At 50.1% G+C, this 19,644-nt stretch overlaps 9 protein-coding genes across 9 annotated transcripts; 3 read left to right on the top strand and 6 right to left on the bottom strand.

Moving 5' to 3' along the window:
• Position 1: 1 nt before the first annotated feature.
• On the top strand, positions 2-1,359 carry dph1 (2-(3-amino-3-carboxypropyl)histidine synthase; the record flags this gene model as incomplete). The annotated part of the gene is made up of 2 exons (XM_022543796.1): positions 2-143; positions 203-1,359. 2 exons carry the CDS (start codon positions 2-4, stop codon positions 1,357-1,359), a joined length of 1,299 nt encoding a protein of 432 aa, XP_022397230.1.
• On the bottom strand, positions 1,118-4,227 carry ASPGLDRAFT_51366 (uncharacterized protein). Its single transcript, XM_022547515.1, has one exon. It carries the CDS (start codon positions 4,072-4,074, stop codon positions 1,525-1,527), a length of 2,550 nt encoding a protein of 849 aa, XP_022397229.1. The 5' UTR covers positions 4,075-4,227; the 3' UTR covers positions 1,118-1,524.
• A 473-nt stretch (positions 4,228-4,700) lies between these two features.
• Positions 4,701-5,503, bottom strand: ASPGLDRAFT_848921 (uncharacterized protein). Its single transcript, XM_022550301.1, has 2 exons — positions 4,975-5,503; positions 4,701-4,913 (listed from the first exon to the last, which is right to left on the bottom strand). Exons 1-2 carry the CDS (start codon positions 5,314-5,316, stop codon positions 4,794-4,796), a joined length of 462 nt encoding a protein of 153 aa, XP_022397228.1. The 5' UTR covers positions 5,317-5,503; the 3' UTR covers positions 4,701-4,793.
• Positions 5,470-6,882, top strand: ASPGLDRAFT_51365 (uncharacterized protein). The gene is made up of 4 exons (XM_022547514.1): positions 5,470-5,939; positions 6,007-6,096; positions 6,174-6,325; positions 6,388-6,882. Exons 1-4 carry the CDS (start codon positions 5,893-5,895, stop codon positions 6,468-6,470), a joined length of 372 nt encoding a protein of 123 aa, XP_022397227.1. The 5' UTR covers positions 5,470-5,892; the 3' UTR covers positions 6,471-6,882.
• ASPGLDRAFT_850465 (uncharacterized protein) lies at positions 6,559-7,079 on the top strand. Its single transcript, XM_022550312.1, has 2 exons — positions 6,559-6,721; positions 6,763-7,079. Exons 1-2 carry the CDS (start codon positions 6,646-6,648, stop codon positions 6,948-6,950), a joined length of 264 nt encoding a protein of 87 aa, XP_022397226.1. The 5' UTR covers positions 6,559-6,645; the 3' UTR covers positions 6,951-7,079.
• Positions 7,080-11,804: 4,725 nt separating this feature from the next.
• Positions 11,805-13,123, bottom strand: ASPGLDRAFT_76905 (F1F0 ATP synthase subunit 5). Its single transcript, XM_022549869.1, has 4 exons — positions 12,824-13,123; positions 12,340-12,657; positions 12,198-12,287; positions 11,805-12,147 (listed from the first exon to the last, which is right to left on the bottom strand). Exons 1-4 carry the CDS (start codon positions 12,989-12,991, stop codon positions 12,034-12,036), a joined length of 690 nt encoding a protein of 229 aa, XP_022397225.1. The 5' UTR covers positions 12,992-13,123; the 3' UTR covers positions 11,805-12,033.
• Positions 13,124-13,221: 98 nt separating this feature from the next.
• On the bottom strand, positions 13,222-14,857 carry ASPGLDRAFT_51360 (Mob1/phocein family protein). Its single transcript, XM_022547513.1, has 6 exons — positions 14,743-14,857; positions 14,350-14,596; positions 13,976-14,139; positions 13,825-13,918; positions 13,641-13,774; positions 13,222-13,582 (listed from the first exon to the last, which is right to left on the bottom strand). Exons 2-6 carry the CDS (start codon positions 14,370-14,372, stop codon positions 13,341-13,343), a joined length of 657 nt encoding a protein of 218 aa, XP_022397224.1. The 5' UTR covers positions 14,373-14,596; positions 14,743-14,857; the 3' UTR covers positions 13,222-13,340.
• Positions 14,858-15,012: 155 nt separating this feature from the next.
• On the bottom strand, positions 15,013-17,988 carry ASPGLDRAFT_178756 (putative intracellular protein transport protein (Sat1)). Its single transcript, XM_022542931.1, has 3 exons — positions 17,211-17,988; positions 16,092-17,144; positions 15,013-16,033 (listed from the first exon to the last, which is right to left on the bottom strand). Exons 1-3 carry the CDS (start codon positions 17,776-17,778, stop codon positions 15,144-15,146), a joined length of 2,511 nt encoding a protein of 836 aa, XP_022397223.1. The 5' UTR covers positions 17,779-17,988; the 3' UTR covers positions 15,013-15,143.
• A 259-nt stretch (positions 17,989-18,247) lies between these two features.
• Positions 18,248-19,358, bottom strand: rrg9 (mitochondrial ribosome assembly protein RRG9). Its single transcript, XM_022547512.1, has one exon. It carries the CDS (start codon positions 19,167-19,169, stop codon positions 18,363-18,365), a length of 807 nt encoding a protein of 268 aa, XP_022397222.1. The 5' UTR covers positions 19,170-19,358; the 3' UTR covers positions 18,248-18,362.
• Between the last annotated feature and the right edge of the window lie 286 nt (positions 19,359-19,644).

The raw sequence follows: 19,644 nt of genomic DNA, 5'->3' as shown, positions 1-19,644 counted from the left end.
AATGAGCGATTCACCAGCCCCAGAGACAAACAACCCCAACCTGCGCCAACCCAAGAAGCGCTTCGTCGGAAGACGAACCGCAGAAGCGCAGGCGCAACAGAATGGATCCCAAGCCGATGTCGAAACCACCACCGTTCAAAAGGGTGAGCATCACCACACCCCATAACTATACCAGCATTCCTGTCTAACAGTGCCATGCTAGCGACACCCCGCCGAACACCAAGAACCCTAAACCAAGTCCCCCCCGAAATCCTCAACGACCCCGACATCAACGCCGCAATCACCCTCCTCCCAAAAAACTACTCCTTCGAAATCCACAAAACAATCCACCGCATTCGCACCCTCGGCGCAAAGCGCATCGCCCTCCAGTTCCCAGAAGGCCTCCTCATCTTCGCCACAACCATCTCCGACATCCTCACACAGTTCTGTCCCGGTACGGAAACATTGATCATGGGCGACGTGACCTACGGCGCATGCTGTATCGACGACTACACCGCGCGGGCCCTGGGTTGCGATTTACTGGTGCACTACGCACACTCCTGCTTGATCCCCGTGGACGTTACCAAGATCAAAACGCTATACATCTTCGTTGACATCTCCATCGACACATCGCACCTCCTCGCAACCCTAGAACGCAACTTCCAAGCCCCCAAGACAATCGCAACAGTAGGAACCATCCAATTCAACGCAACCCTGCACGGCCTAAAACCCGTCCTCGAGCGCGCGGGCTACAAGGTCATTATCCCGCAGATCACGCCGCTCTCGAAGGGTGAGATTCTAGGGTGTACGAGTCCGACGCTGTCGAAGGATGAGATTGATCTACTGCTGTATTTGGGCGATGGAAGGTTCCATCTTGAGTCTGCGATGATTCATAATCCGGCTATTCCAGCGTATCGGTATGATCCGTATTCGCGGACTCTTTCGCGAGAGACGTACTACCATGATGAAATGCATACATTGCGGCGGGACGCTATTGGATCCGCCAAATCCGCAAAGAAATGGGGCATCATCCTCGGTGCCTTAGGACGACAGGGAAACCCTAATACTATGGCCATGATCGAAAACCATCTCAACGAGCGCGGAATCCCCTTCGTCAACTTGTTGCTCAGTGAGATTTTCCCCGGGAAACTCGCGTCGATGCCGGATGTCGAGTGTTGGGTGCAGATTGCTTGTCCGCGGTTGAGTATTGATTGGGGGTATGCGTTTCCGAAACCGTTGCTTACGCCGTATGAGGCGTTGGTTGCGTTGGAGGTGAGGGAGAGTTGGGATAAGGCGAATAATGGGATCTATCCGATGGACTTTTATGCGAAGGATGGGTTGGGGAGGACGAGGCCGGAGCAGGCGGTTCGGGCTGCTTGATGGGACTGATGTATTACGAATAAAAATATGTGTCATGTCGTTATGTTTTTAAGACATAATGGGAACAGGAGTTGGTTGGTCTTCAATGTTTGTCTGCATAGTACAACAGTGAATAGACAATATTACTACATAAGATCTTAACTCGTCACAAGAAGCCCAACATGGTTATGGTTCCTTCGCATCATCCACACCATCCGCATTGTTGGAATCACTCGCTCTGCGAAGCGAAAGGATGCTCTTGCTGGCCAGTTCATCCGCGGTCCGTTCTGCTGCCCGCCATCGGGTGACGGCCTGCTCAACATCTTCAAACATCTCCACGGTATCTTTAATAATGCCTCCTTCATCTGCTTCGGGAACCTGGGTGCTTTCTCTAGATCCACTTTCGCTAATCATGGGAAAACCCGGACCAAACCCGCGTTCAGGGACCGGGTTGAACATGATGGCGTTCGCGAACATGCGGATTAACTCCTTTTCAAGCTGGGCCGAATTGACCACCGCCTTTGGAGGGATGACATCTTCTGTCTTGGGCAACATGAGCACTGCATTCTTCGAAGGCGTCCCCGACGGGGCTGGCGATTCTCCATCCGCGGCGGGCGTACTGGCAGCTTCTGTGGCAGCGGTTACGGCCTTGCTTCCCTGGTGGATCAAGGACTTGATTGATTTTAGGTCCTGCGGCCGGTATATGAGATCTCGATAGCCTGGCGCATCTCGTTCCGTCAACGGCTTGGTGAAGATTGAGGCGTGCTTGTGCATCGTAACATCGTTCATGATGGGCGCTCCGGTTCGTGGAAAGTTGCGTGCGCTCAAGACGTACTGGCCAGCCTGTGACGAGTCCAGGCGACTAATTTCGGCATGGAAACTCTCCGGCTCTCCTGGCTCACTTGTATCGCGCTTGCGTTTCGGGCGACCTTTTCCTGCACGCTCATCTTGAGACTTCCGTCCAGCAGTACCACGCGGCTCAGCCTCAACAGCATCTGGCACACCTGCTGGGGTGCTGGGCATCTCATGCTTGACCTTGACCTGTGATACAGATCTTGAACGCCCCCGACTCCTTGACGACGGTGTGCTCTCATCACGCCTCTTTCGGCCAGACAGTGTGAACCTTTCTGTCTTGGTTGCCTTCTTGTCTTCTGCAGGCCGCGTTCTCCGGCGGTGTGCTGGTTCCGAAAACTCGGGTGACGGGGCCCTTTCACTGATTGGACTCACATCCTCTGGTCGCGGCCGGTCAGGCGACCCAGGAGACTGTGGGATGCTCAAACGAGGAGGTCTCTTCCAGGGCGTGGCGGAGCCAGATGTATCGATTGATAGCCGGTGTTGGTGGAAACTGCGCGAGTCTGAAAACGAGGCAGCGCGGGGTGTCTCGAAACCACCAAGGGGGCCAGTAAGAGGTGTCTGAACTTGGGTACGAGGTCCGGGAGTTGTCGGTAATGCTGGTGAAAAGATTCGTGGATATGGTTTCCCAGGTTCGGTCTGTGGTATTTGCTGGAGGGGTGTTGGAACTGGTCTTCTAGCGGCATTCGTGTTCGAAAATTGAGGAGTTCCATGGGGAGGAAAGGGAGCTTGCGGTGTATGAGGAGTAGGCGCATTCAACGGCCATTGTTGGAAGCCAGATGCGGGTTGAGGGGGGAGTTGGGGAGGAGCTCTGGCGTGTGTAGCAGTAGGGGTACCCTGTTGAGCGGTTCTTTGCGGAGTTGGGGTAGGAACAGAGGGGGTTGCGAAAGTGGCGCCTGGCACATTTGAGCCATTGGGACCCTGCACGGCTGGTGCCGCAGGCAGGGATGGACTGGTGTTGGCCCCTGGGGGGATATGTGGTGTGGGAGGTAATTGATTCGAAGGATTGCGAGGTGCAACAGCTGGCGGTTGAGGTGGCACAGGTGGTTTCCCGTTGATATGCGGTGGAGGTGGATGACCCGTCTGCGTATGCGGAACAGGCTGCGGTGGCCGCGGTGGTTGCTGCAACTGTGGTGCCCGATCCGATAAAGGTTGGCCTTGTTGGGGCTGTTGTACAGATGGTCGCTGCGCGGTAGACGGTTCCTGGGCCGATGGAGGTCGTTGGGGGATGTTCGGTTGCCTGGGCTGTGGTGGTAATTGAGGTGGTTGCTGTTGTTCGATACGAGTAGTCGGAATTGGCCCTGGAACTTCCACGACCGGTCGTTGGACTTGTTTCTCCTCCTCTTTGACATCCACATCCATCGGCTCCGGACCAACTGCGGGCACTTCGGCCTGAGGCGGCTGAACAGGGACCGGTGGAGGCTGCTGTTCCTCCCTGTGTATCCGCTCAATATCATCTCTGATCTCTCGATAGCGCTTCTCCTCCTGCCTGATCTCCCTTGTAACGAGCTCCTTGTACATGGCGTAGAGGTGTGCGACTAGTTCGGGGACTATGCGGGAATGGCGTGCGACGCCATCTACCAAACCGTCGGGTCGAGGACTGGAGATCTTGCGCTTTTTGGGGTTGGTGGAGGAGTCGGTAGCGTGACCATTTGGCCCGGTCGCAGCGGTCTCCAGGCCATCCCGCATCAAGGTCGTATAGAGGTCCTCGAGAGCCTCCGGAGATAAACGGTCGGCATCGTAAGCGACATTCTGGCGAACGAAAGAGTTATTGCGGAGAAGGTCGGAGATGGAGACGAAATTGGAAGGACGCGAATCGGTGGAAGCGAGGGACTGGAAGAAGAGGAGCGATTCAAAGGGCGTATACGCCGACAGAGGAGGCATCCCCCATTGCCCGCCCGGTCGGCCACTGGGGGAGGAGAGCTTGGGGATGGGGGCCACGGTGAGAATTTGGTTATATCAAAAAGGGAAATTTGGATGTTTCAAAATATGGAGATGCAAAAAAAAGACAAATTAATGGGCGATGGAAATTAAGGCCAAAAAAAAAAAAGTTGGAGATCCTCTAAAGGCGCAAAGTGGTTGACATAACCAGAGAGACCAACTACGCAGAAGCAGGTCTGGAAAGACGGAGAAATGGCCAAAAAGACGCGTTGAAAAGGGTCAAATAAAACGGTATTGAGGGAGAGAAGGAGAAATCGAGAAAAGAAAGCGCTGGCAGGACGCAAGTGATGGCAACAACGCGATTAATGGGGGAAGCAGCGATGGGGATCTCTCATTCGCCTTGCTGGTCTCTCCCCGAAAGAATCCGCAGAAAATGAGAACGTCACGTGATGGCGTTTCTGGTAACGGTAATACATACGCTGTAAGTTACAGGATGTTGCACAGCAGATGACGCGTGCCACGTGACTGTAGATCATGGTTGCTGGGGCATTCACTAGAGATACATATGAAGGATTGGAAGGAGTATGAGTATGAGTACAGAGTATGAGTATTAGAGAGGAATCGGTAAATGCACATGAATGTGAGGGCACTACTGTATTGGAACCTCCCAAACTATGAACTATTGTCCCAGTGTGGAAGGGCCCACCGGGAGAGCATTGCAATCACACTGGGGTCAGGTACCACCATGTACCAGTCCCTCTACTCCGGAGTACATCGGACACAGCATATGCCAGTCTGTCGTGGGCTTTACGGCAATGCAATGCGATGCTAGATGGGATATTCTCCGGCGATGCACTGGTCAGTTCATTCACGACACGGCGATTGTACTCTGTGTATACATACTTGTACTTGTATGTACTTGGATGCTCGATCATGTCGGTCCCTGAACCCCACGGCGTCAGGGGTAGAATCGCATTCGCTCCCCCTTTCCACCCTCATTTTTGCTTTCTTTCGCTGTCTTGTTTTGGATAAACGAATTATTGCCTCGGGATCTGGCGAATCGGGTCTGATACTACACTTGAAACGATATAACGGTCGATATAACACCAGGTGTATACTTCGGGGGTATACTATAGTACTATAGAATACTCTGTAGACGCCCTCCAGACTACTGGACTCTGTATACAATGAATCAAAAGAATAATCTCCTTGCAGCGGGGATCTGCTAATAATAATAAGAACCATATTAAAATAATCAAAGATAGAGGGGACTATAGATTGGGCTAATGAACCCAACTCCTATACTGGACTATTTTGTACAGCTGTTGACATTTTGCCTCTCATTATTTCGCTCATTTCGGGTCTTTCTTCACTTTCTTTTCTCAGACAAAGGCCGATATCAAACAAACCCCTGGCTCCTGCTCTGTCTCTGTTCTTTGCTGCTGCTGGTGCTCCTTTCTGTCTCCGATCGGAGCTATCGTCTCTCCGTCTGTCCATCCAACAACGCCAACTTCGGTCTTTCTTTCCTCAATTTTCCTCTTTTTTATTCCTCTTCTCGAATTCTTTCCTTGCTTTATTCTATTCAACTTCCTCTCGGACAATCATCAGTTCGACAATTAACTAACAATCTCGCATATTGTGATTCACTCCGTTGACCTCCCTGGCCGCCTCCCCTTTTTGTTTACCCCTCAGCAGGCGCAACAACGACTTCTCCGTCAACTCTTCTCCAATTTCCTCGTCCTCGATCAACCACGCTTCAACTACTTCTTCCCGCGAACAAAGCACAAACCACAAACCAAAACCACACAGAAATCCAGCAAAATGTCGGAAGCAGATCAAGAGTGGAAGCCCAGCGGCCGTCCTACATCGTTCGTCTTCCCTTCCCCATCTCCCCGATCGTTCAGGAACAAGCGCAACTAACCAAAGGCATGGTAGGACCATGGCCCAGGCCTTCTCAGCATCCCTCGACAGTGCCTTCTCGCTGGATTCCGATGTCTCTCACCTTTCGCAGACCATCGACCAAAAGTAAGTCGTTCGCAAAGTGGTTTTTCGTATAAACGATGGATGGCTGGCTAACATGGTGCTTTCCCTCCCCCGTCTAGGAGACAGCAGATGATGATCCAGAACCGCGAATTGGAGGAATTGCAGCAGAGAATCCGGGAAGCCGAAGAGCGATTAAAAGCTCGCGAATCCGGTGCTGTGGAAGGCAGCTCGAAGAACACCGGACAGCGTGATGGTGAATCTCGTTCCGCAGGTGAGATCCATTCCGTTTACACATCCCAGAATGGGAGGAAACAGGCTTTTAACACTATCTAGGAAACCCCTTTTCAGCCTCTCGCCGATTATTCGGCAGAGACGAGCAACGAGGCCCCCAGGGTACTACTACTAATTCTTCATGATTACGAGTCTGGCTGGTTGGTTGGCAGCCCGTGTATGCATATAGAAAAACGGTTACGCTTGGGAATGGGGATTTCGACAGGATGAGACGTCTTTTTATCTTCTTTTTTACCACCACTTATCAAGACTGCCAACCATCACCATGACGAGATAAAACATCACCGCCGTTATCAACATATGTTTTTATTACCTTTATTATCACATACCAGGGCGGACGCGGATATGGTTTGGAGCAATCGGTTTTGTTGGTTTGATTACTTTTTTTCTGCTTTTTTACTTTTTCTTCCCCGTTATTGTCATGCTGTGTCGCGTCGATCGTGCTCCAGATGGTCTCGGGTCCTTTTCTTCCTTCCTTTCTTTTCTTTTCTTTTATTTTTCTTTCTTTTTTTTTTTTTTTTTTTTTTTTTTTGTTTTACCATTGTGATCTATGCTCAACCACCGCTGCGGGTTTTTCGGTGACTGCGAGGCAATTGTGTGTTTGAAGTCATCGCGCGGCGATTCTACTGGACCGAAACCCATCCTTGGTTGTGGAGTGTAATAAATAATTTGTCATAGCATTATCAGCGTCATCGTTTGCAATACTTGATTGGATTTAATAGGGTTCATTATTAGATTGAATGCATGCCCTTGAGTATTGAAGATACAATATTCGAATTACTTGAACATCTTATGCCTGAATCTCAGCCTCTGCAAATTGCTTTTTACTGCTCGTCTGCAAACAGCTTGCGAAATATTTCAGACTATATGAGGGATGAGACGAATAGACCGTCGACTGCGTGGAGTTGAATGGGCTTGCTCCATCGGTTCCTGGAGCGAAAGACGCCAACTCGAGGATGCGGTGACATTTCACTTCCAAATCTGACAACAGGAGTAAACACTGCGGGATCCAGAAAGTTGCAATAAGCTCCCATCCGCCATGGATGTAAGCAATTCTCTTCTGGACGATATCTCTCCAGCATCGCAGATGAATTAGCAATGCTCACCACTGGACGACTAGGCCAGCGGGCATAAGACGATAAATTAAAAATATAGAGGAGCCCCGTTAACTTCTCCAATGGGTCTAAGAACGTGTTTGCTCACGAACACTCTACCGAGCACGGCTAGTAATGTTCGTTGGAGCGTTCGTCAATCAATTTAAGATCATTAAGAGATCGTAGGGTCTGATAACGACTGCGTGGGATGTTTTGATTCCTGCCGTTCAGGCTTGCTACTGGCATGTTATCCTTGGCCCAGGCAACAGACAGGCAATCCCTGGCCATAACCGAAAGTGAGAGCCCTGACGTGCCGGTAGCGTGTCGAGGTTATTTTGGCCGATATATCTTGCCATCAATAGAGTATTCAATGGAAATATCCATTAATATTATTGCGCATGCACCGCAGACGAAGGCAGGTTTCTTCCATATCTTTCTCGCGAGTCGCGACTTGCAATTTCACGAGACAGGAGCTCGAAGTAGACAGGACTCGAGTCTCGAGTTTTATCAGAAGCGCCCCTATTCGACTGCTTTGTACAAAGGAATCCCTTTGGTAATCGCTAGCGTAGGTACTCCGTAGTTGATGTCTTTAGATCATCACGACTCGAAGATCTCGCTATTGCGGCTTCTCCAACCATGAAGACACAACCCCAAGGTATTCGGAGACTATGTGTGCGGCTTTGACGGTAATTTTGGCATACCCGTTGGTTCCTTTGGTAGGTTTGGACGTAAAACCACACCTAAGGATGCACTAGACACGGTTGTCGTAGCAGAGTTGCGTATGACAAGACATACCATCTCGAGCATCTCTTCACTCTTAAAGCCGAGCTTCTCAAGCTATGATTTATTCCCATCATATGCGTGATAGATTCGTGATGGCGCATTGGCGAGTAAGTCTGGGCATCCTCTGAGTCCAACGCAGCCATATTGGAGGGGTTTTTGGCGGACTCGTTATGGTACGCATTGTGCTTGGTGGATTGTTACAATTGCCCCTGTAATATGCCCGATTGCCCCCATAGCATACAGGTTCCGGATCCTGGTGCTTTTTTCACCACTTCATAGGGTGCGTTCATTCAGAATATCATACTGTACTAAAACGTTCTGAAGCAGAGCAGCATGGACGGTTGCTGACGCTTTCCCTAATGCTGTATCTTCTTGGCAGAAGATGTCATATGTTGCGACTATACAATATGGGTCGAAGAATATATCGACGTTACCACTGTGGCGGCGACCAGTGGCCAGGGCTTTGGATTATCCTGCCATATGCTCGTTGCCGTATTATGTACCGTAAGAGGTGATGCTGTAAAAGACTCGAGCAAGCACCGAATGTTATGAATGTTCGCGGGAGTCGTTTTCTCTGAATTATATCTTGCTTTTTTCGTCTAGCAAGGCCCTGATTCAGGCCTTCGTATCCATTGCTGCGCCCTATTTCCCAGATTCGTGAACATCAAGAACTTCCTGGGTCGCCATACGTTATTCCAGGACCGCAAGGTGATTCGACGCGGCAAATACTTGGTATACGTATTTCAATCATAAAAAGGATCATCTTCGCCATTGATAACGATCTTGGGATGTTTGCAGCAGGGAATTGACAGACGCCGAAAAAGGTCGATTTCAACCGAATCATTCCCCTGAGATGCAACACCTGCTTTCTTGTAGCCGCGTGCGGCGTTCTGATACCTCACCATGATGATACATTAACACAAAGGAATTGGCCACCTTAGGTTTTCGGAATATTGCAGCGAGCCGTTTATCTGCAGTAAGAACTGCTTTGTAGCATAGGCCCCCCTTCTCCAACGCGTAGGTCTTTTCGAGGCAATATTGTTAGTAATTTAAGAACCACCTTGTTGGTGTATATTGGTAGTACTCCGGTAAAACACCTGGGAATCGAGGCTTCTCGGCAATGCAGGTTTGAATATCTTTCATTTGTTGAGGACAGGTTATCTCTGGACCAAGACCCATGGTTGACCCTATAAGGGGCAAATAATCGAGGCGAAGTGGGGGCATTATGTTGAACGGTAGGTCTTCGGAAAGGTCAAGGTACCAGTGACACTTGACTTCACTTCCCAAACAAGCTCCACTCCGCTGTACTGGGATAATGAACCCTTGCAATGTGTGAAGAACAGATCCCTCCGCTTCTGTTCTTTTTAGAGATTCCAAGACCCTGGGTATATATTGTAAGACCAGCCAAGAAAACGAGCAGTCCCTGAGCATAACCGAAAGTAGGATAGCCTGAGTGGCTATTCCAGAGACACATTAGCCACGGATGTGGTGGGGTTCGGATGCTCAGTCGAGCTTGTATGCGCGACGGCACATTGAATGAGAGTGAATCTGAATACAATCTCCTGTCTGATCGAGTATGCCGTATGATCCATTCTGCTTGCCTGGACAACGCCATGATGCATATGGGACATTCGCCAGTCAGACCTGCTCCACTCATCCACGACTGGGGGATTTTCGAGGGAAATATGCTACCTGGAGGCCTGGTAGCGGATGTGGAACCATTAAACCACAATGTAAATGTTTAGGACGGTGGTCGTCGACGAAGGGGCAGAAACCAACGAGCCCGTGAAATGTCCAACCATCGGGTCAGGGGATTGCGAGTATGGGGGCATCAAGCCTTTGCCTATATTCACTGGCGTGTACGCGTATTGTGAGAACGAAAAGATTTTGCATTCACAGGATTTAGTTGAAATGCCCCAGTGATGCGTCGCCTGTAGTAGACACCGCGAACTTAGATTCGATCGCTGCAACATATTAAAAATGGCCATCAGCGTGTATTAAAGTAAAACCGCATGGACAGTTGCTGACTCCTCGCTTATTGGGTATTGTATATCAGCAAAGCTCCCATCAACCACTGACCATGACATACAAATGCGCATGAAGGGGCTAGGGTCACATACGCAGCAATCTTCGTTTCTTGTAGGTATTCCAAATTGGGCTGTGTGTTCTTATCATCATCTGCCAGTTCACTTTTAGAGCCTCACATGTCTCAGTCGGCGGACGGTCACCAAATTCAATATTGGCGGGGTATAGGATCGAAACAAGCTTCGGCTCATCCCAACAATTGTCATATAGCTCCCAGTGCTCACTCGACAAGTTGCTTGGTGGAATCTGTCCGGATTGCATGTTTCCTGCGGCCTTCGCTAGGGTATGTCCGATTCTGGGTAACGGATCAAACATGTCGCTACCTTGTCCCAAGTCTGGTAGTATCTCGGCCGCACTGAAAAATCCATGGTTTGTAACTGTCAAGTGCCGGGGTGCTCATACTTGCCGTCAATGTAGCCAGATTTACTTAGCCAGCAGGGGCATTAGCACAGGGGATTGATCAGAGAAACTTCCATAAGCTAGTATCTTTCGGAACTGTTCCATGGAGCCATTGAGGAGCACGGATGTAATCGGTGTCATGTTTCATAACCCGCAGAATCTCTAAGGGAGACCTGTAACGGTCTCTGATATGATTCGTCCCAATCGAATGTAAATCCGGAGATGGCGAATACGCCCGTCCAATTCTAGGCCAAAGCTCGAATCAGTGTAACAGACGGCTTTTCTGTGGTTTCCCACGACACTATCGAAAAATCATTTAAACGAGATCTCGCAGTCGAAGGAGCAGTTTTCGAAAAGTGTCGTGCACCATGAACACCGGCGCAATGTCAAATGGGTCCATGTTGAGTGGACTCCATGGTGCCCGCAGTCCGAATCTTCAGAATAAGAGTCATGAATCGCAATTTAATTGGCACGAGGGTCCCTAGCCCCAAGATTCACTCCAGGGTGCTTCTCAATGTGTCATAGCAACACTTCCAACAGGATTCTGTTACTCGTTATCTGCTAAATGCTTGAGATCTTCGCTCTCACTTTGGATAAAGCAGCATGGGTCAAGGCAAGCTTGAAGGCGTCAGGATGCCGGAAACCTCTGGCATTTAACAGGCATTCCGAACTCTTAAGAGGCTGAAAAATGGAAAACACATTTGGTGTTTTTGACCACGCCCACCTGTTTAGATGACGAACTGAGAAGTGTTCAAAAATGTGGAATCGATTGGGAAAGCAATTATCATAAACTGCAGGGAAGGTATCACTATACCATCATACCCCCAATAAAAACGAAGTCGACTTACCACAGAGCTGTAGTTAGTTACGGCCGCCGTAAATTCAGCATCTGGAACAGTAATAGTCATCGTGTTCCATCCCGATTTGGAATGGACTAAATAGGAGTTCTTTCTCAGGCAGAGATATCCTGGGGGTCTTCTGTCTCAGCACTAGAGACTGCTTTCCCTGAATGTGGCTTATGGGGAACTGTGTTATTTGCTTTGCTGTATGGCATGTAACACTGGATGCGGGGAAGATGTAAGATGTAGGAAGAAAGTCCGGGAAAGAAATCGGAATATACTGTTAAGCTCGGTGCAGTCGAGAGGTACATTCACTGCTTTCTCAGCTTCTTGAGAGTATTATATGTAGAGCTGATATATCCCGGGTCCTGGTAACACGAACAGAAAATCCATTTAGAAGTAATCTATATCCATCATTCAATAGCACCCTGACAGCTCAAGGCGCCGGCTTAATTTGATAAAGAATAAGTCGGTACATAAAATCTAATTTACACAGCATCCGTGAGAGCCTTGTTGAGCTTGGAGACCTTGGCGGAAACGCTGAGGTCGATGGTACGGTCGCCAACCTCGACGATGATACCGCCAATGAGGTCAGGGTTGACCTGCGGGGGTTAGATTGACTTGCAAATATACAGGGGTTGAAAGGACATACGCTGGTGACAACCTTGAGCTTCTTGCCCTGGCTGTACTCAGACTTGGTGACGGCCTTCTCCAGACGAGAGATGGTCTTGTTGTCGAGGTCCTACATTCATTAGCTTCTCCTCAACCTCACAAACTGCACGTAAAAGACATACCTGAGCACTGGTAATGTTCAACTCAAGCTCACCACGGTACGCACCCATAAGGGTACCGAACTTCTCGCAAACACCCTCAAGAGTACCCAACCGGTTGTTCTCGGCAAGAGTGCTGAGGAAGTTCTTCAGGATGTCGCCCTTGTCAGCGCCGCCGGCGAGCTTCTGCAGCTCGTTAACGACCTCCTGCTTGTCGGCGGTCGTGAGGGTCGGGGCGCCGATGATGGTGGTGAGCTTGCGGTCGTTCTTGAGGGTCTGGCCGAGAGAGGCGAGGGCCTTGGCGACCTGGTCGAGGGCGGAGGACTTGGCGGAGGCAGTGTACTGTTTACCAATTGTGTTAGCGGTTGGGGTTGTTTTTGGGTGGTTTTTTTGTTGATGCGATTGGATTTTCCGATTTTTTAAAGGTCGGATCAACGGAGAGCTGCAATTGCAGTCATAGAGCTCAGGTATATCGAGGACTGGGATGCAGAGATAAAAGGAATCGTACCAAAGCAGTGGCATAGGTACCGTCAACACCGAAGAGGGCCACGGGGGGCCTGACTTCCTGGGCCGGGGTAGCGTAGGACCTCAGGCCGTTGACGGCGGCAGTGCGAGGGACGGAGAACTGCTGGGCCGTGGCACGCAGGCCAGCGCGGGCAAATCGAGCGGGGATCATGATGATGGCCGAGTGAATTGTACCGAACGAAACGAGCCTCGAGGGGGAGGGAGCGAAGAGAAAGACCGAATGGGAAGAGGCGAGGTCGGAGGGGAAGAGATGCAATGGCGCGGCGGTGATGAAGCGACGTCCAACTTCTCCCGATCCGGTCACGTGAGTTCCCGCACACGCCGATTCGGTTAGTTTAGAGCATCACTTGCACTAGTTACAACTTGCACTTTGCTACAACTTGTGGCACAATGGCATGTCATTCGCTAAGTCTCATTTCTAACATGTGACAGAGGATATTAAAGAAGTAATAAAAAGCCAAACACCTCAACGCCAATACATTATACGGAAAAGATATGTGTCAATCACTCCGCAGCATACTCTCGACCAAATCACCCAATGGACCCCAGAAATCCTTCCCACTCGCCAACCGATGCTCGTCAATGAAGAGAACGTAATGCTTGAAGCTCGTGTTCAAATGTGGTTCAAGACCCAGGTGGACGACAACGGGGTAGTGGTGGCAGTAAATGTGCGCGTACACTCGGTACAGGCGCTTGAAGATCTGACGAAGTAAACTGGAGAATGATCTGGGAAATGGGACACCTGCGCGAAGATGCGTTAGCCGAATTACGTGCATTAGACCTGTATACGGGTATCGTACCGATCCTGCTGGGAAACATCTGTTCGTTGTCGATATTGCTCTGCACCCAACTCATCAAGTGCTCAATGTAAGCCGGCGCGGACATCTTGGTTGGTCGTCTGTAATGTTCCGAATCTTGCCAGAGGTACTCGAACCTGTTTTCGTTAGCTCGCGACAAACAGTAGTCAAAGCTGTCGGGACCTACTCGTCGGTAGCCTTCATCTCCGGACACGAAGACGGCGAGCAAAACTCAGTAATCGATCCATAGAGGAGGTTAATCTGATTGTAAAAGTCGACCACTATACCAACTGTCTGTTAGCAAGATCCCGAAAAGAAGGTTCGAACTGCCCACGCACCATTGACCGCAAGCCACTCATTCAAATCCTCCCCCTCGGGCAACCGAACAGCCTTCCTCAAACTCCCACTCCCAAGCGTCGCCTCGGCAAACTGTCTCAACTGGTAACTGCTGGTGCCCTTTGCGGCCGACCGCGGCTTGAAGGGGGCTCTCGTCCGAGCATTGCTGGGAGGTGTCAGTCCACACGAATCCTGTTTGAGCGCGCGCAGTGCCGGGGGGAGATACGAGGGTGGTTCTGCAAAGGGGGCATGAGAGGTACGGATAGTACCAGCCTCGGAGCGAATAGATGGGGTGAGGGTGAGGGGTGGGATGATAGAGGCAGAAGCAACAGACGAAGAAGGCGGGGAGATGGCAATGGGAGGGACGGGGACAGACATGGTGGTGATGAGTGATGCCATAGCTTCTGTTCTCTTTTGTTTCTTTCTTCACTATCTTCCTGCCGGTATTTTTTCCTCTGCAGTATGTAATCGGCCGTGGCCGTGAAGGGGTCTGGAATGACGTTGGTTCGTGATGGCTCTCGATGATTCGTTATCGAAAACAATGACGACTCAGGAACGGAATGTAGGGACTCGGTTTATTCAAAGCTGGTTCGTTGAATCGTGCGCGACAGTGGGTTCTGTGCCTACATTCCGGAATTCAAACAATCGTCAGTTCAGTTCAGTTGAGTTGGGGACGGGCAGGATAAGAGAATGTTGTGGAAGGGGGGAGTTGCGGCAGTAGCAAGAATGAGAAGGAGCAATAAGCAGGAGCGTGTTATGTATGTCTTACCGCGCAGACAGAAAAAATAACGGCAAGCTAGCGACCGTTGATATGCAGAACAGACCAACCGATAGATAGGGAAAGGATGTAATAGGATGATGGCAAATGAGGATCCAGCTGTCAAGCGTCGCTTTCTTTCTCCGCGATCGCAAACCCGCCGGCTTTCCAACCATGGATCTGCCATGAACTGCCCGCGATCGCCGTTGCCGTGACAACGAGCATTGTAAAACTACAGGTACAAGTATAAAATAGTAGAAGATGAATAGAATGAGAATTTTGATTGCAATCATATAATACATTTCTTCCTGAGAAGACGGGATATCAACATAAACTTACCTACAAGAAAAAGATTTAACGCCTCGCAACATAAACCAAACCCCCAACTGCTACCATAAATGAAAAAGAAATGGCTATATAGAGTATCCCTCGTTCTCCTCAGGCAGTCTCTCCCGAACCGTCTCGCCATAGACAGTGAGAGGAATGGCAATCTCAAAAGACTCACATCCGAGATTCTCCAGAGCTGACACGACCTGTCCCCGATCATCTTGGTGGATAGCCTCGAGTAAACCGGCACCAGAGGGTTGTTCGGTATCAGTATCACCGTGCATGTTGGGCGTCACAAATTCAAACCGTAGTTCCCAGACATGGTTCACTCCGCTCGTCAGAATAGTTGGAGTGGCCGCGATGGGAACGGCTGGAGTAAAAACTACTCGCGTAGCATACAGGGTGTTCTCGAAGAAGGACGCATGGATACGTCGTGTGGTGCGATGAATACTCGCATTCGACCGTACTGCTAATTCCTCGGACACCTTCTCTGACGTCTCCAAGGATGCACAGAGAGCGTAGCATGGAAGTGCCGCATCTGAAAATTCGACCGTAGCGATGATGGCTTCTCCCAATCGATGCGCTGGGCGATTCAGGATCACCACCGCGATCCGACGACCGTTGCGAGCAATCTCGAAGCGGTTGGGACTGTGCGAAGACTGAGATGCTTGGTTGCTCCGTAAGATCGCTAGGTCGATTGCATCTTTGCAAGACAGCGTCGTGGTCGATATATTGTGCATTTCCCGTCTCTCAGCTGGCGTGTCAGGAGGCTGTAATGAGTCTTGTCGTGACCGTTGCTCTAAGATCTCGTCCACGTAGGATAGAAATTCTGGGGCCGATGTCCATGTCGGCCCGCTCATGCTCTTCTGCTGTTTCCATGCCGGATATGGACTGGATCCTATCTTTTGTACCCGGGCCTCGTCACGGAGGAGCACGTATGGGGACATCAAATTGTGACCAAGGATTCGTCCTTGGCCTGAATTAAATAATCAGCACAAGGTAGTCAAAAAAAATTAGGATGCCAGTATTCTTACCGTTGACACCACTGAATACCCGGAAGGGTACGTTGATTCGATTAACGCGCTGGGGTTCGTTCGATTTCGACCCACTGGGTCTCTGGGTGCCGATAACCAGATTATAAGAGATTTTGATGGCCTTTCCCTTATGACTCGCAGGAAGGCCACTGGGCAAAGTGAAAGAGAAAGAATATGATTGTTCTTGACCAGGCGCAAGGCGAAGATCCACGAACAGGAGCGACTGAGACGTGGACAGCAATGGGATCGACTTCGACGAGGATACACCCCGCATCTCTCGCAAACCATCGAGGTCGTTGTTGGAAAGGAGTCCGCTTAGAGACTCCTCGATATTATTCCACCGCAAGGCGCCCCAGAAACCGCCGCCTTTTCGGCTTTTGTCACCGCGGGCAGCCCCGGGACCCGGTGCCCCAGTGCCACTGCCCTGCCCACCAACGACACCTTTCCGTTTTACCTCTTCGAAGGCGGATTGATTGATTAAGGAGCCATCTACTGTGAATGATGCGCTTATCTGCGCATATCCCATCATGAGTGTCTGGCTGTTGGCAAGCACGGGACTAGGGTCCACGCTGGAATGATGTCGCATATGACGGTTGGGGATTTGCCGCGGTACCGGTATCGAATAGTTTGTGTATTCTGACTGGAGTGTCTCCGATGAGTGGTCACTCACGGAGTAGAACTCCCCGCTGCTTCTTCCGCTCTGGCTTGACGTCGACATTATTCTGGTCATCTGCGGCAGATGACTCTGCGCCGATAGGGGAGGACCATCTTTATTAATCGGTTTTCCTATTGCTGTTGGCGCAAAGGATTCCTCTGTCGATGCTACTGAAGGTGAAATAGCGGAGCGGTCGTTGATTGAAGCTGGTGCCGCAGGGAACTTGAAGTCTAACGGAGGCAGTTGCGGTCTTCTGTTAGGAACACGCGACGGTTCGTTCGGTCCGATAGGACTCGGTGTGCCGGAGCCTCCGCGATGGCTCACATCGACTCTCAGATTGCCGGGAGATGGATTGACCGGGGATTCGAGAGGTGGATAACCACGGGTAGGTCGCCCACCTGGTTTACAGGACTTGTCAGCCCGCGATCAAGCACTCTAATGCTATTCCCAAAGACAGCGCATACCTTTCATGAAAGCCTCATCGTAGCTATCATTTCGTCTTGGCTGAACCTGTAGACTTGCCGAACGACCATGGCCTCTTGGCGGCATGCGACTGAACGGCGAGGAAGACGAGGGCGTCTTATCTCCTCCATTCCCTCCATTACCCCCCTCACTATCAATGGACAAAATCGACACGGATCGCTTGTGTTTGTGACTCGAGGGAGGCCCATTCCGGGGTGTCGACGGCGGGGGGAAGCTATGGGCACCACCACCCAACGGAACGCTCAGTGATGACGACGTACGATGTGACGCTTTCTTCTGCGGACTGAGAGAGTGCGAACGACGGTTCGAGCCAAAGAAAAGGTTCTGCGGAGATTTCAGGGAGAAAAAGGAGGAATCAGTACTGCCGGCTCTAGGTTGTTTCCTTTGCGGCTGGTGAGGAGTAAGCTGTCCGCCATTGTGGTGATTGTTGGACTCGACATTGTTGGTGTCTGCGACGTTGCGGAAAGTAATTGTACACTCGACGTCTTCCCCGGCGAAGATAGTTTGATCTTTCCATTTCACGAAGACTTGAATATCCGACGATGGCATGGCGAGGATGGGGGTCGCGAGATGGTCATATGCGAATTGCGGAGGAGGCTTTGGGATAGTGACAGGTCCGGTCGGTGCCAGCCGCCACTTAAAACGCGTTCAGGAGGTTAAGATTGTATGCGGAAAAGAAAGGATTGTTGTTGATGCCAACCGGGGCATTCTAGGGACTGGTTAGTCGAATGAAAAAGGCCATGATGAGGTCGGCGATGGGGTGAAGGAGAGTTGTCTGTCCGGATGGGACGGTCTGCGCAAAGACGTAAGTCCGCCCACCGATACATAGTACGCAGTGCAGAAAGTTGAATAACTAGAGATGTATAAATAGATGTATTAAGTGTCTTGTTGAGAATCAACAAAGTCCGTTTCTTTCCTAAATTTGTCATGAAAAATAGAATTGGCTGGCTTGAACGGCCTTGTTGGAGCTATATATTCTTTGGAGAGATCTATTTACAATGTCTGTTGCCAGAATTTCAAAAAAAAAAAAAAAAAAAAAAAAAAAACCCCATTAGATGCAATGCCACTATGGATCCAAAATTTTCCTTTGCAATTGAATTCTTGTTGAAAACACGGCCCCGATAACCAAGGCCTCACGATCCATCGTCCTCATATAATACCTTGGAATCATCGATTTCCTGAGTGCGCTTCCTCTTCGGTCTGAGACCCAGCTCAGCCATCTGGCTCCAAATCCGGTCATGTCGCTTCTCCCAACGCTTGCGCCGGTCATCCATTTCGGTTTCCGAAGCCTTCCATTTGCTTTTCAAGATACGTCTGACCGCCTCGGGGGACACCTTGAACTGTTCTGCGAGAACCGGCGTGGTGAAGCGGTCTGGAGCCATGGCGTGAAGGTGTCTGATCCCATCAAGTGCATCGGGCGAGAGCTTCTTGGTTGGGTTCCATCCCTCCTTGAACTTGCCTTTCAATGCGTCTTTCTGAATTTGCCATCCCTCGCGCTTCTTCTTTTTCTGCTGAGACTGTTGTAGTTGCTGCAGCATGCTTGGGGGCTTTTGACTTTTGGATTTGGTATCTGGAGGAGTCCGCGAAGATTCTGTCCGCCGTTTAGAATTTTCAGAATGCTTGACTTTGTCTTCCAGTGCGCTTTCCACTACATGGTCGAACTGCGACGGACTGGAGTTATCAGTGGCGGAAGAGGGTTCGGTGGAAGAGGACGGCGGCTGTTCAGATTGAAATTCCTGGGATCGGGGAAGGGAAGTGGTGATTGCTCGCTTGCTTTGAAAGCCTCGGGATGGAAGAGATGCTCGACGTAACGATAGAGGTCTGGCTCGGTTGTAGAAAGAGTCTTGAGATCGAAGTTCGGAGGCAAACTCGGCGCGAAAGAGACTTTGGAGGACAGAGGGAAGAGCCAGCTTGGAAGAAGCAACACAAGGGGAAGCCATTGTGGTGGCTAGATCGGATTTGGTTTATCGAAGCTGTCCAATATTTTCAGAGACTGGTATCGAACGTAGAGGATGGAAATTGGAGTGGAGTAGAAAACTGATAACGGACTGAAAAAAGTCTGGATGCGATTCGATAACTAGTTAACTATGCTCCGAGTTATGCCTCAGGCATAAATTGCTATAGATCACGTGTTTCTCCATTGAGCAGCAATCCTCGATATTTTTGCTTCATCTGTGATAATCCAGTCGATGAGCTTTTTCTTGGTGTGCGTAGAATGATAGCTGTCAGCAGAACAGAATAACTCGGATGGATATTATTACCCATGACGGTCATGCCTACAGATTCCGAGTCCGGAAGAGTAAACATGAAACAAAAGAGTATGTGAATGCTTCTTTCTTTCTTTGTTTGTTTTTATACAGAGTAATTAAAGAGACCTTTCCTTCTTATCTATTTTTACATGCTTTTTCTATTCTA

Source organism: Aspergillus glaucus (assembly GCF_001890805.1).
Source record: "Aspergillus glaucus CBS 516.65 unplaced genomic scaffold ASPGLscaffold_23, whole genome shotgun sequence".
Classification (NCBI taxonomy): Eukaryota; Fungi; Ascomycota; class Eurotiomycetes; order Eurotiales; family Aspergillaceae; genus Aspergillus; species Aspergillus glaucus.
This window is presented reverse-complemented; position numbering and strand designations above follow the sequence as displayed.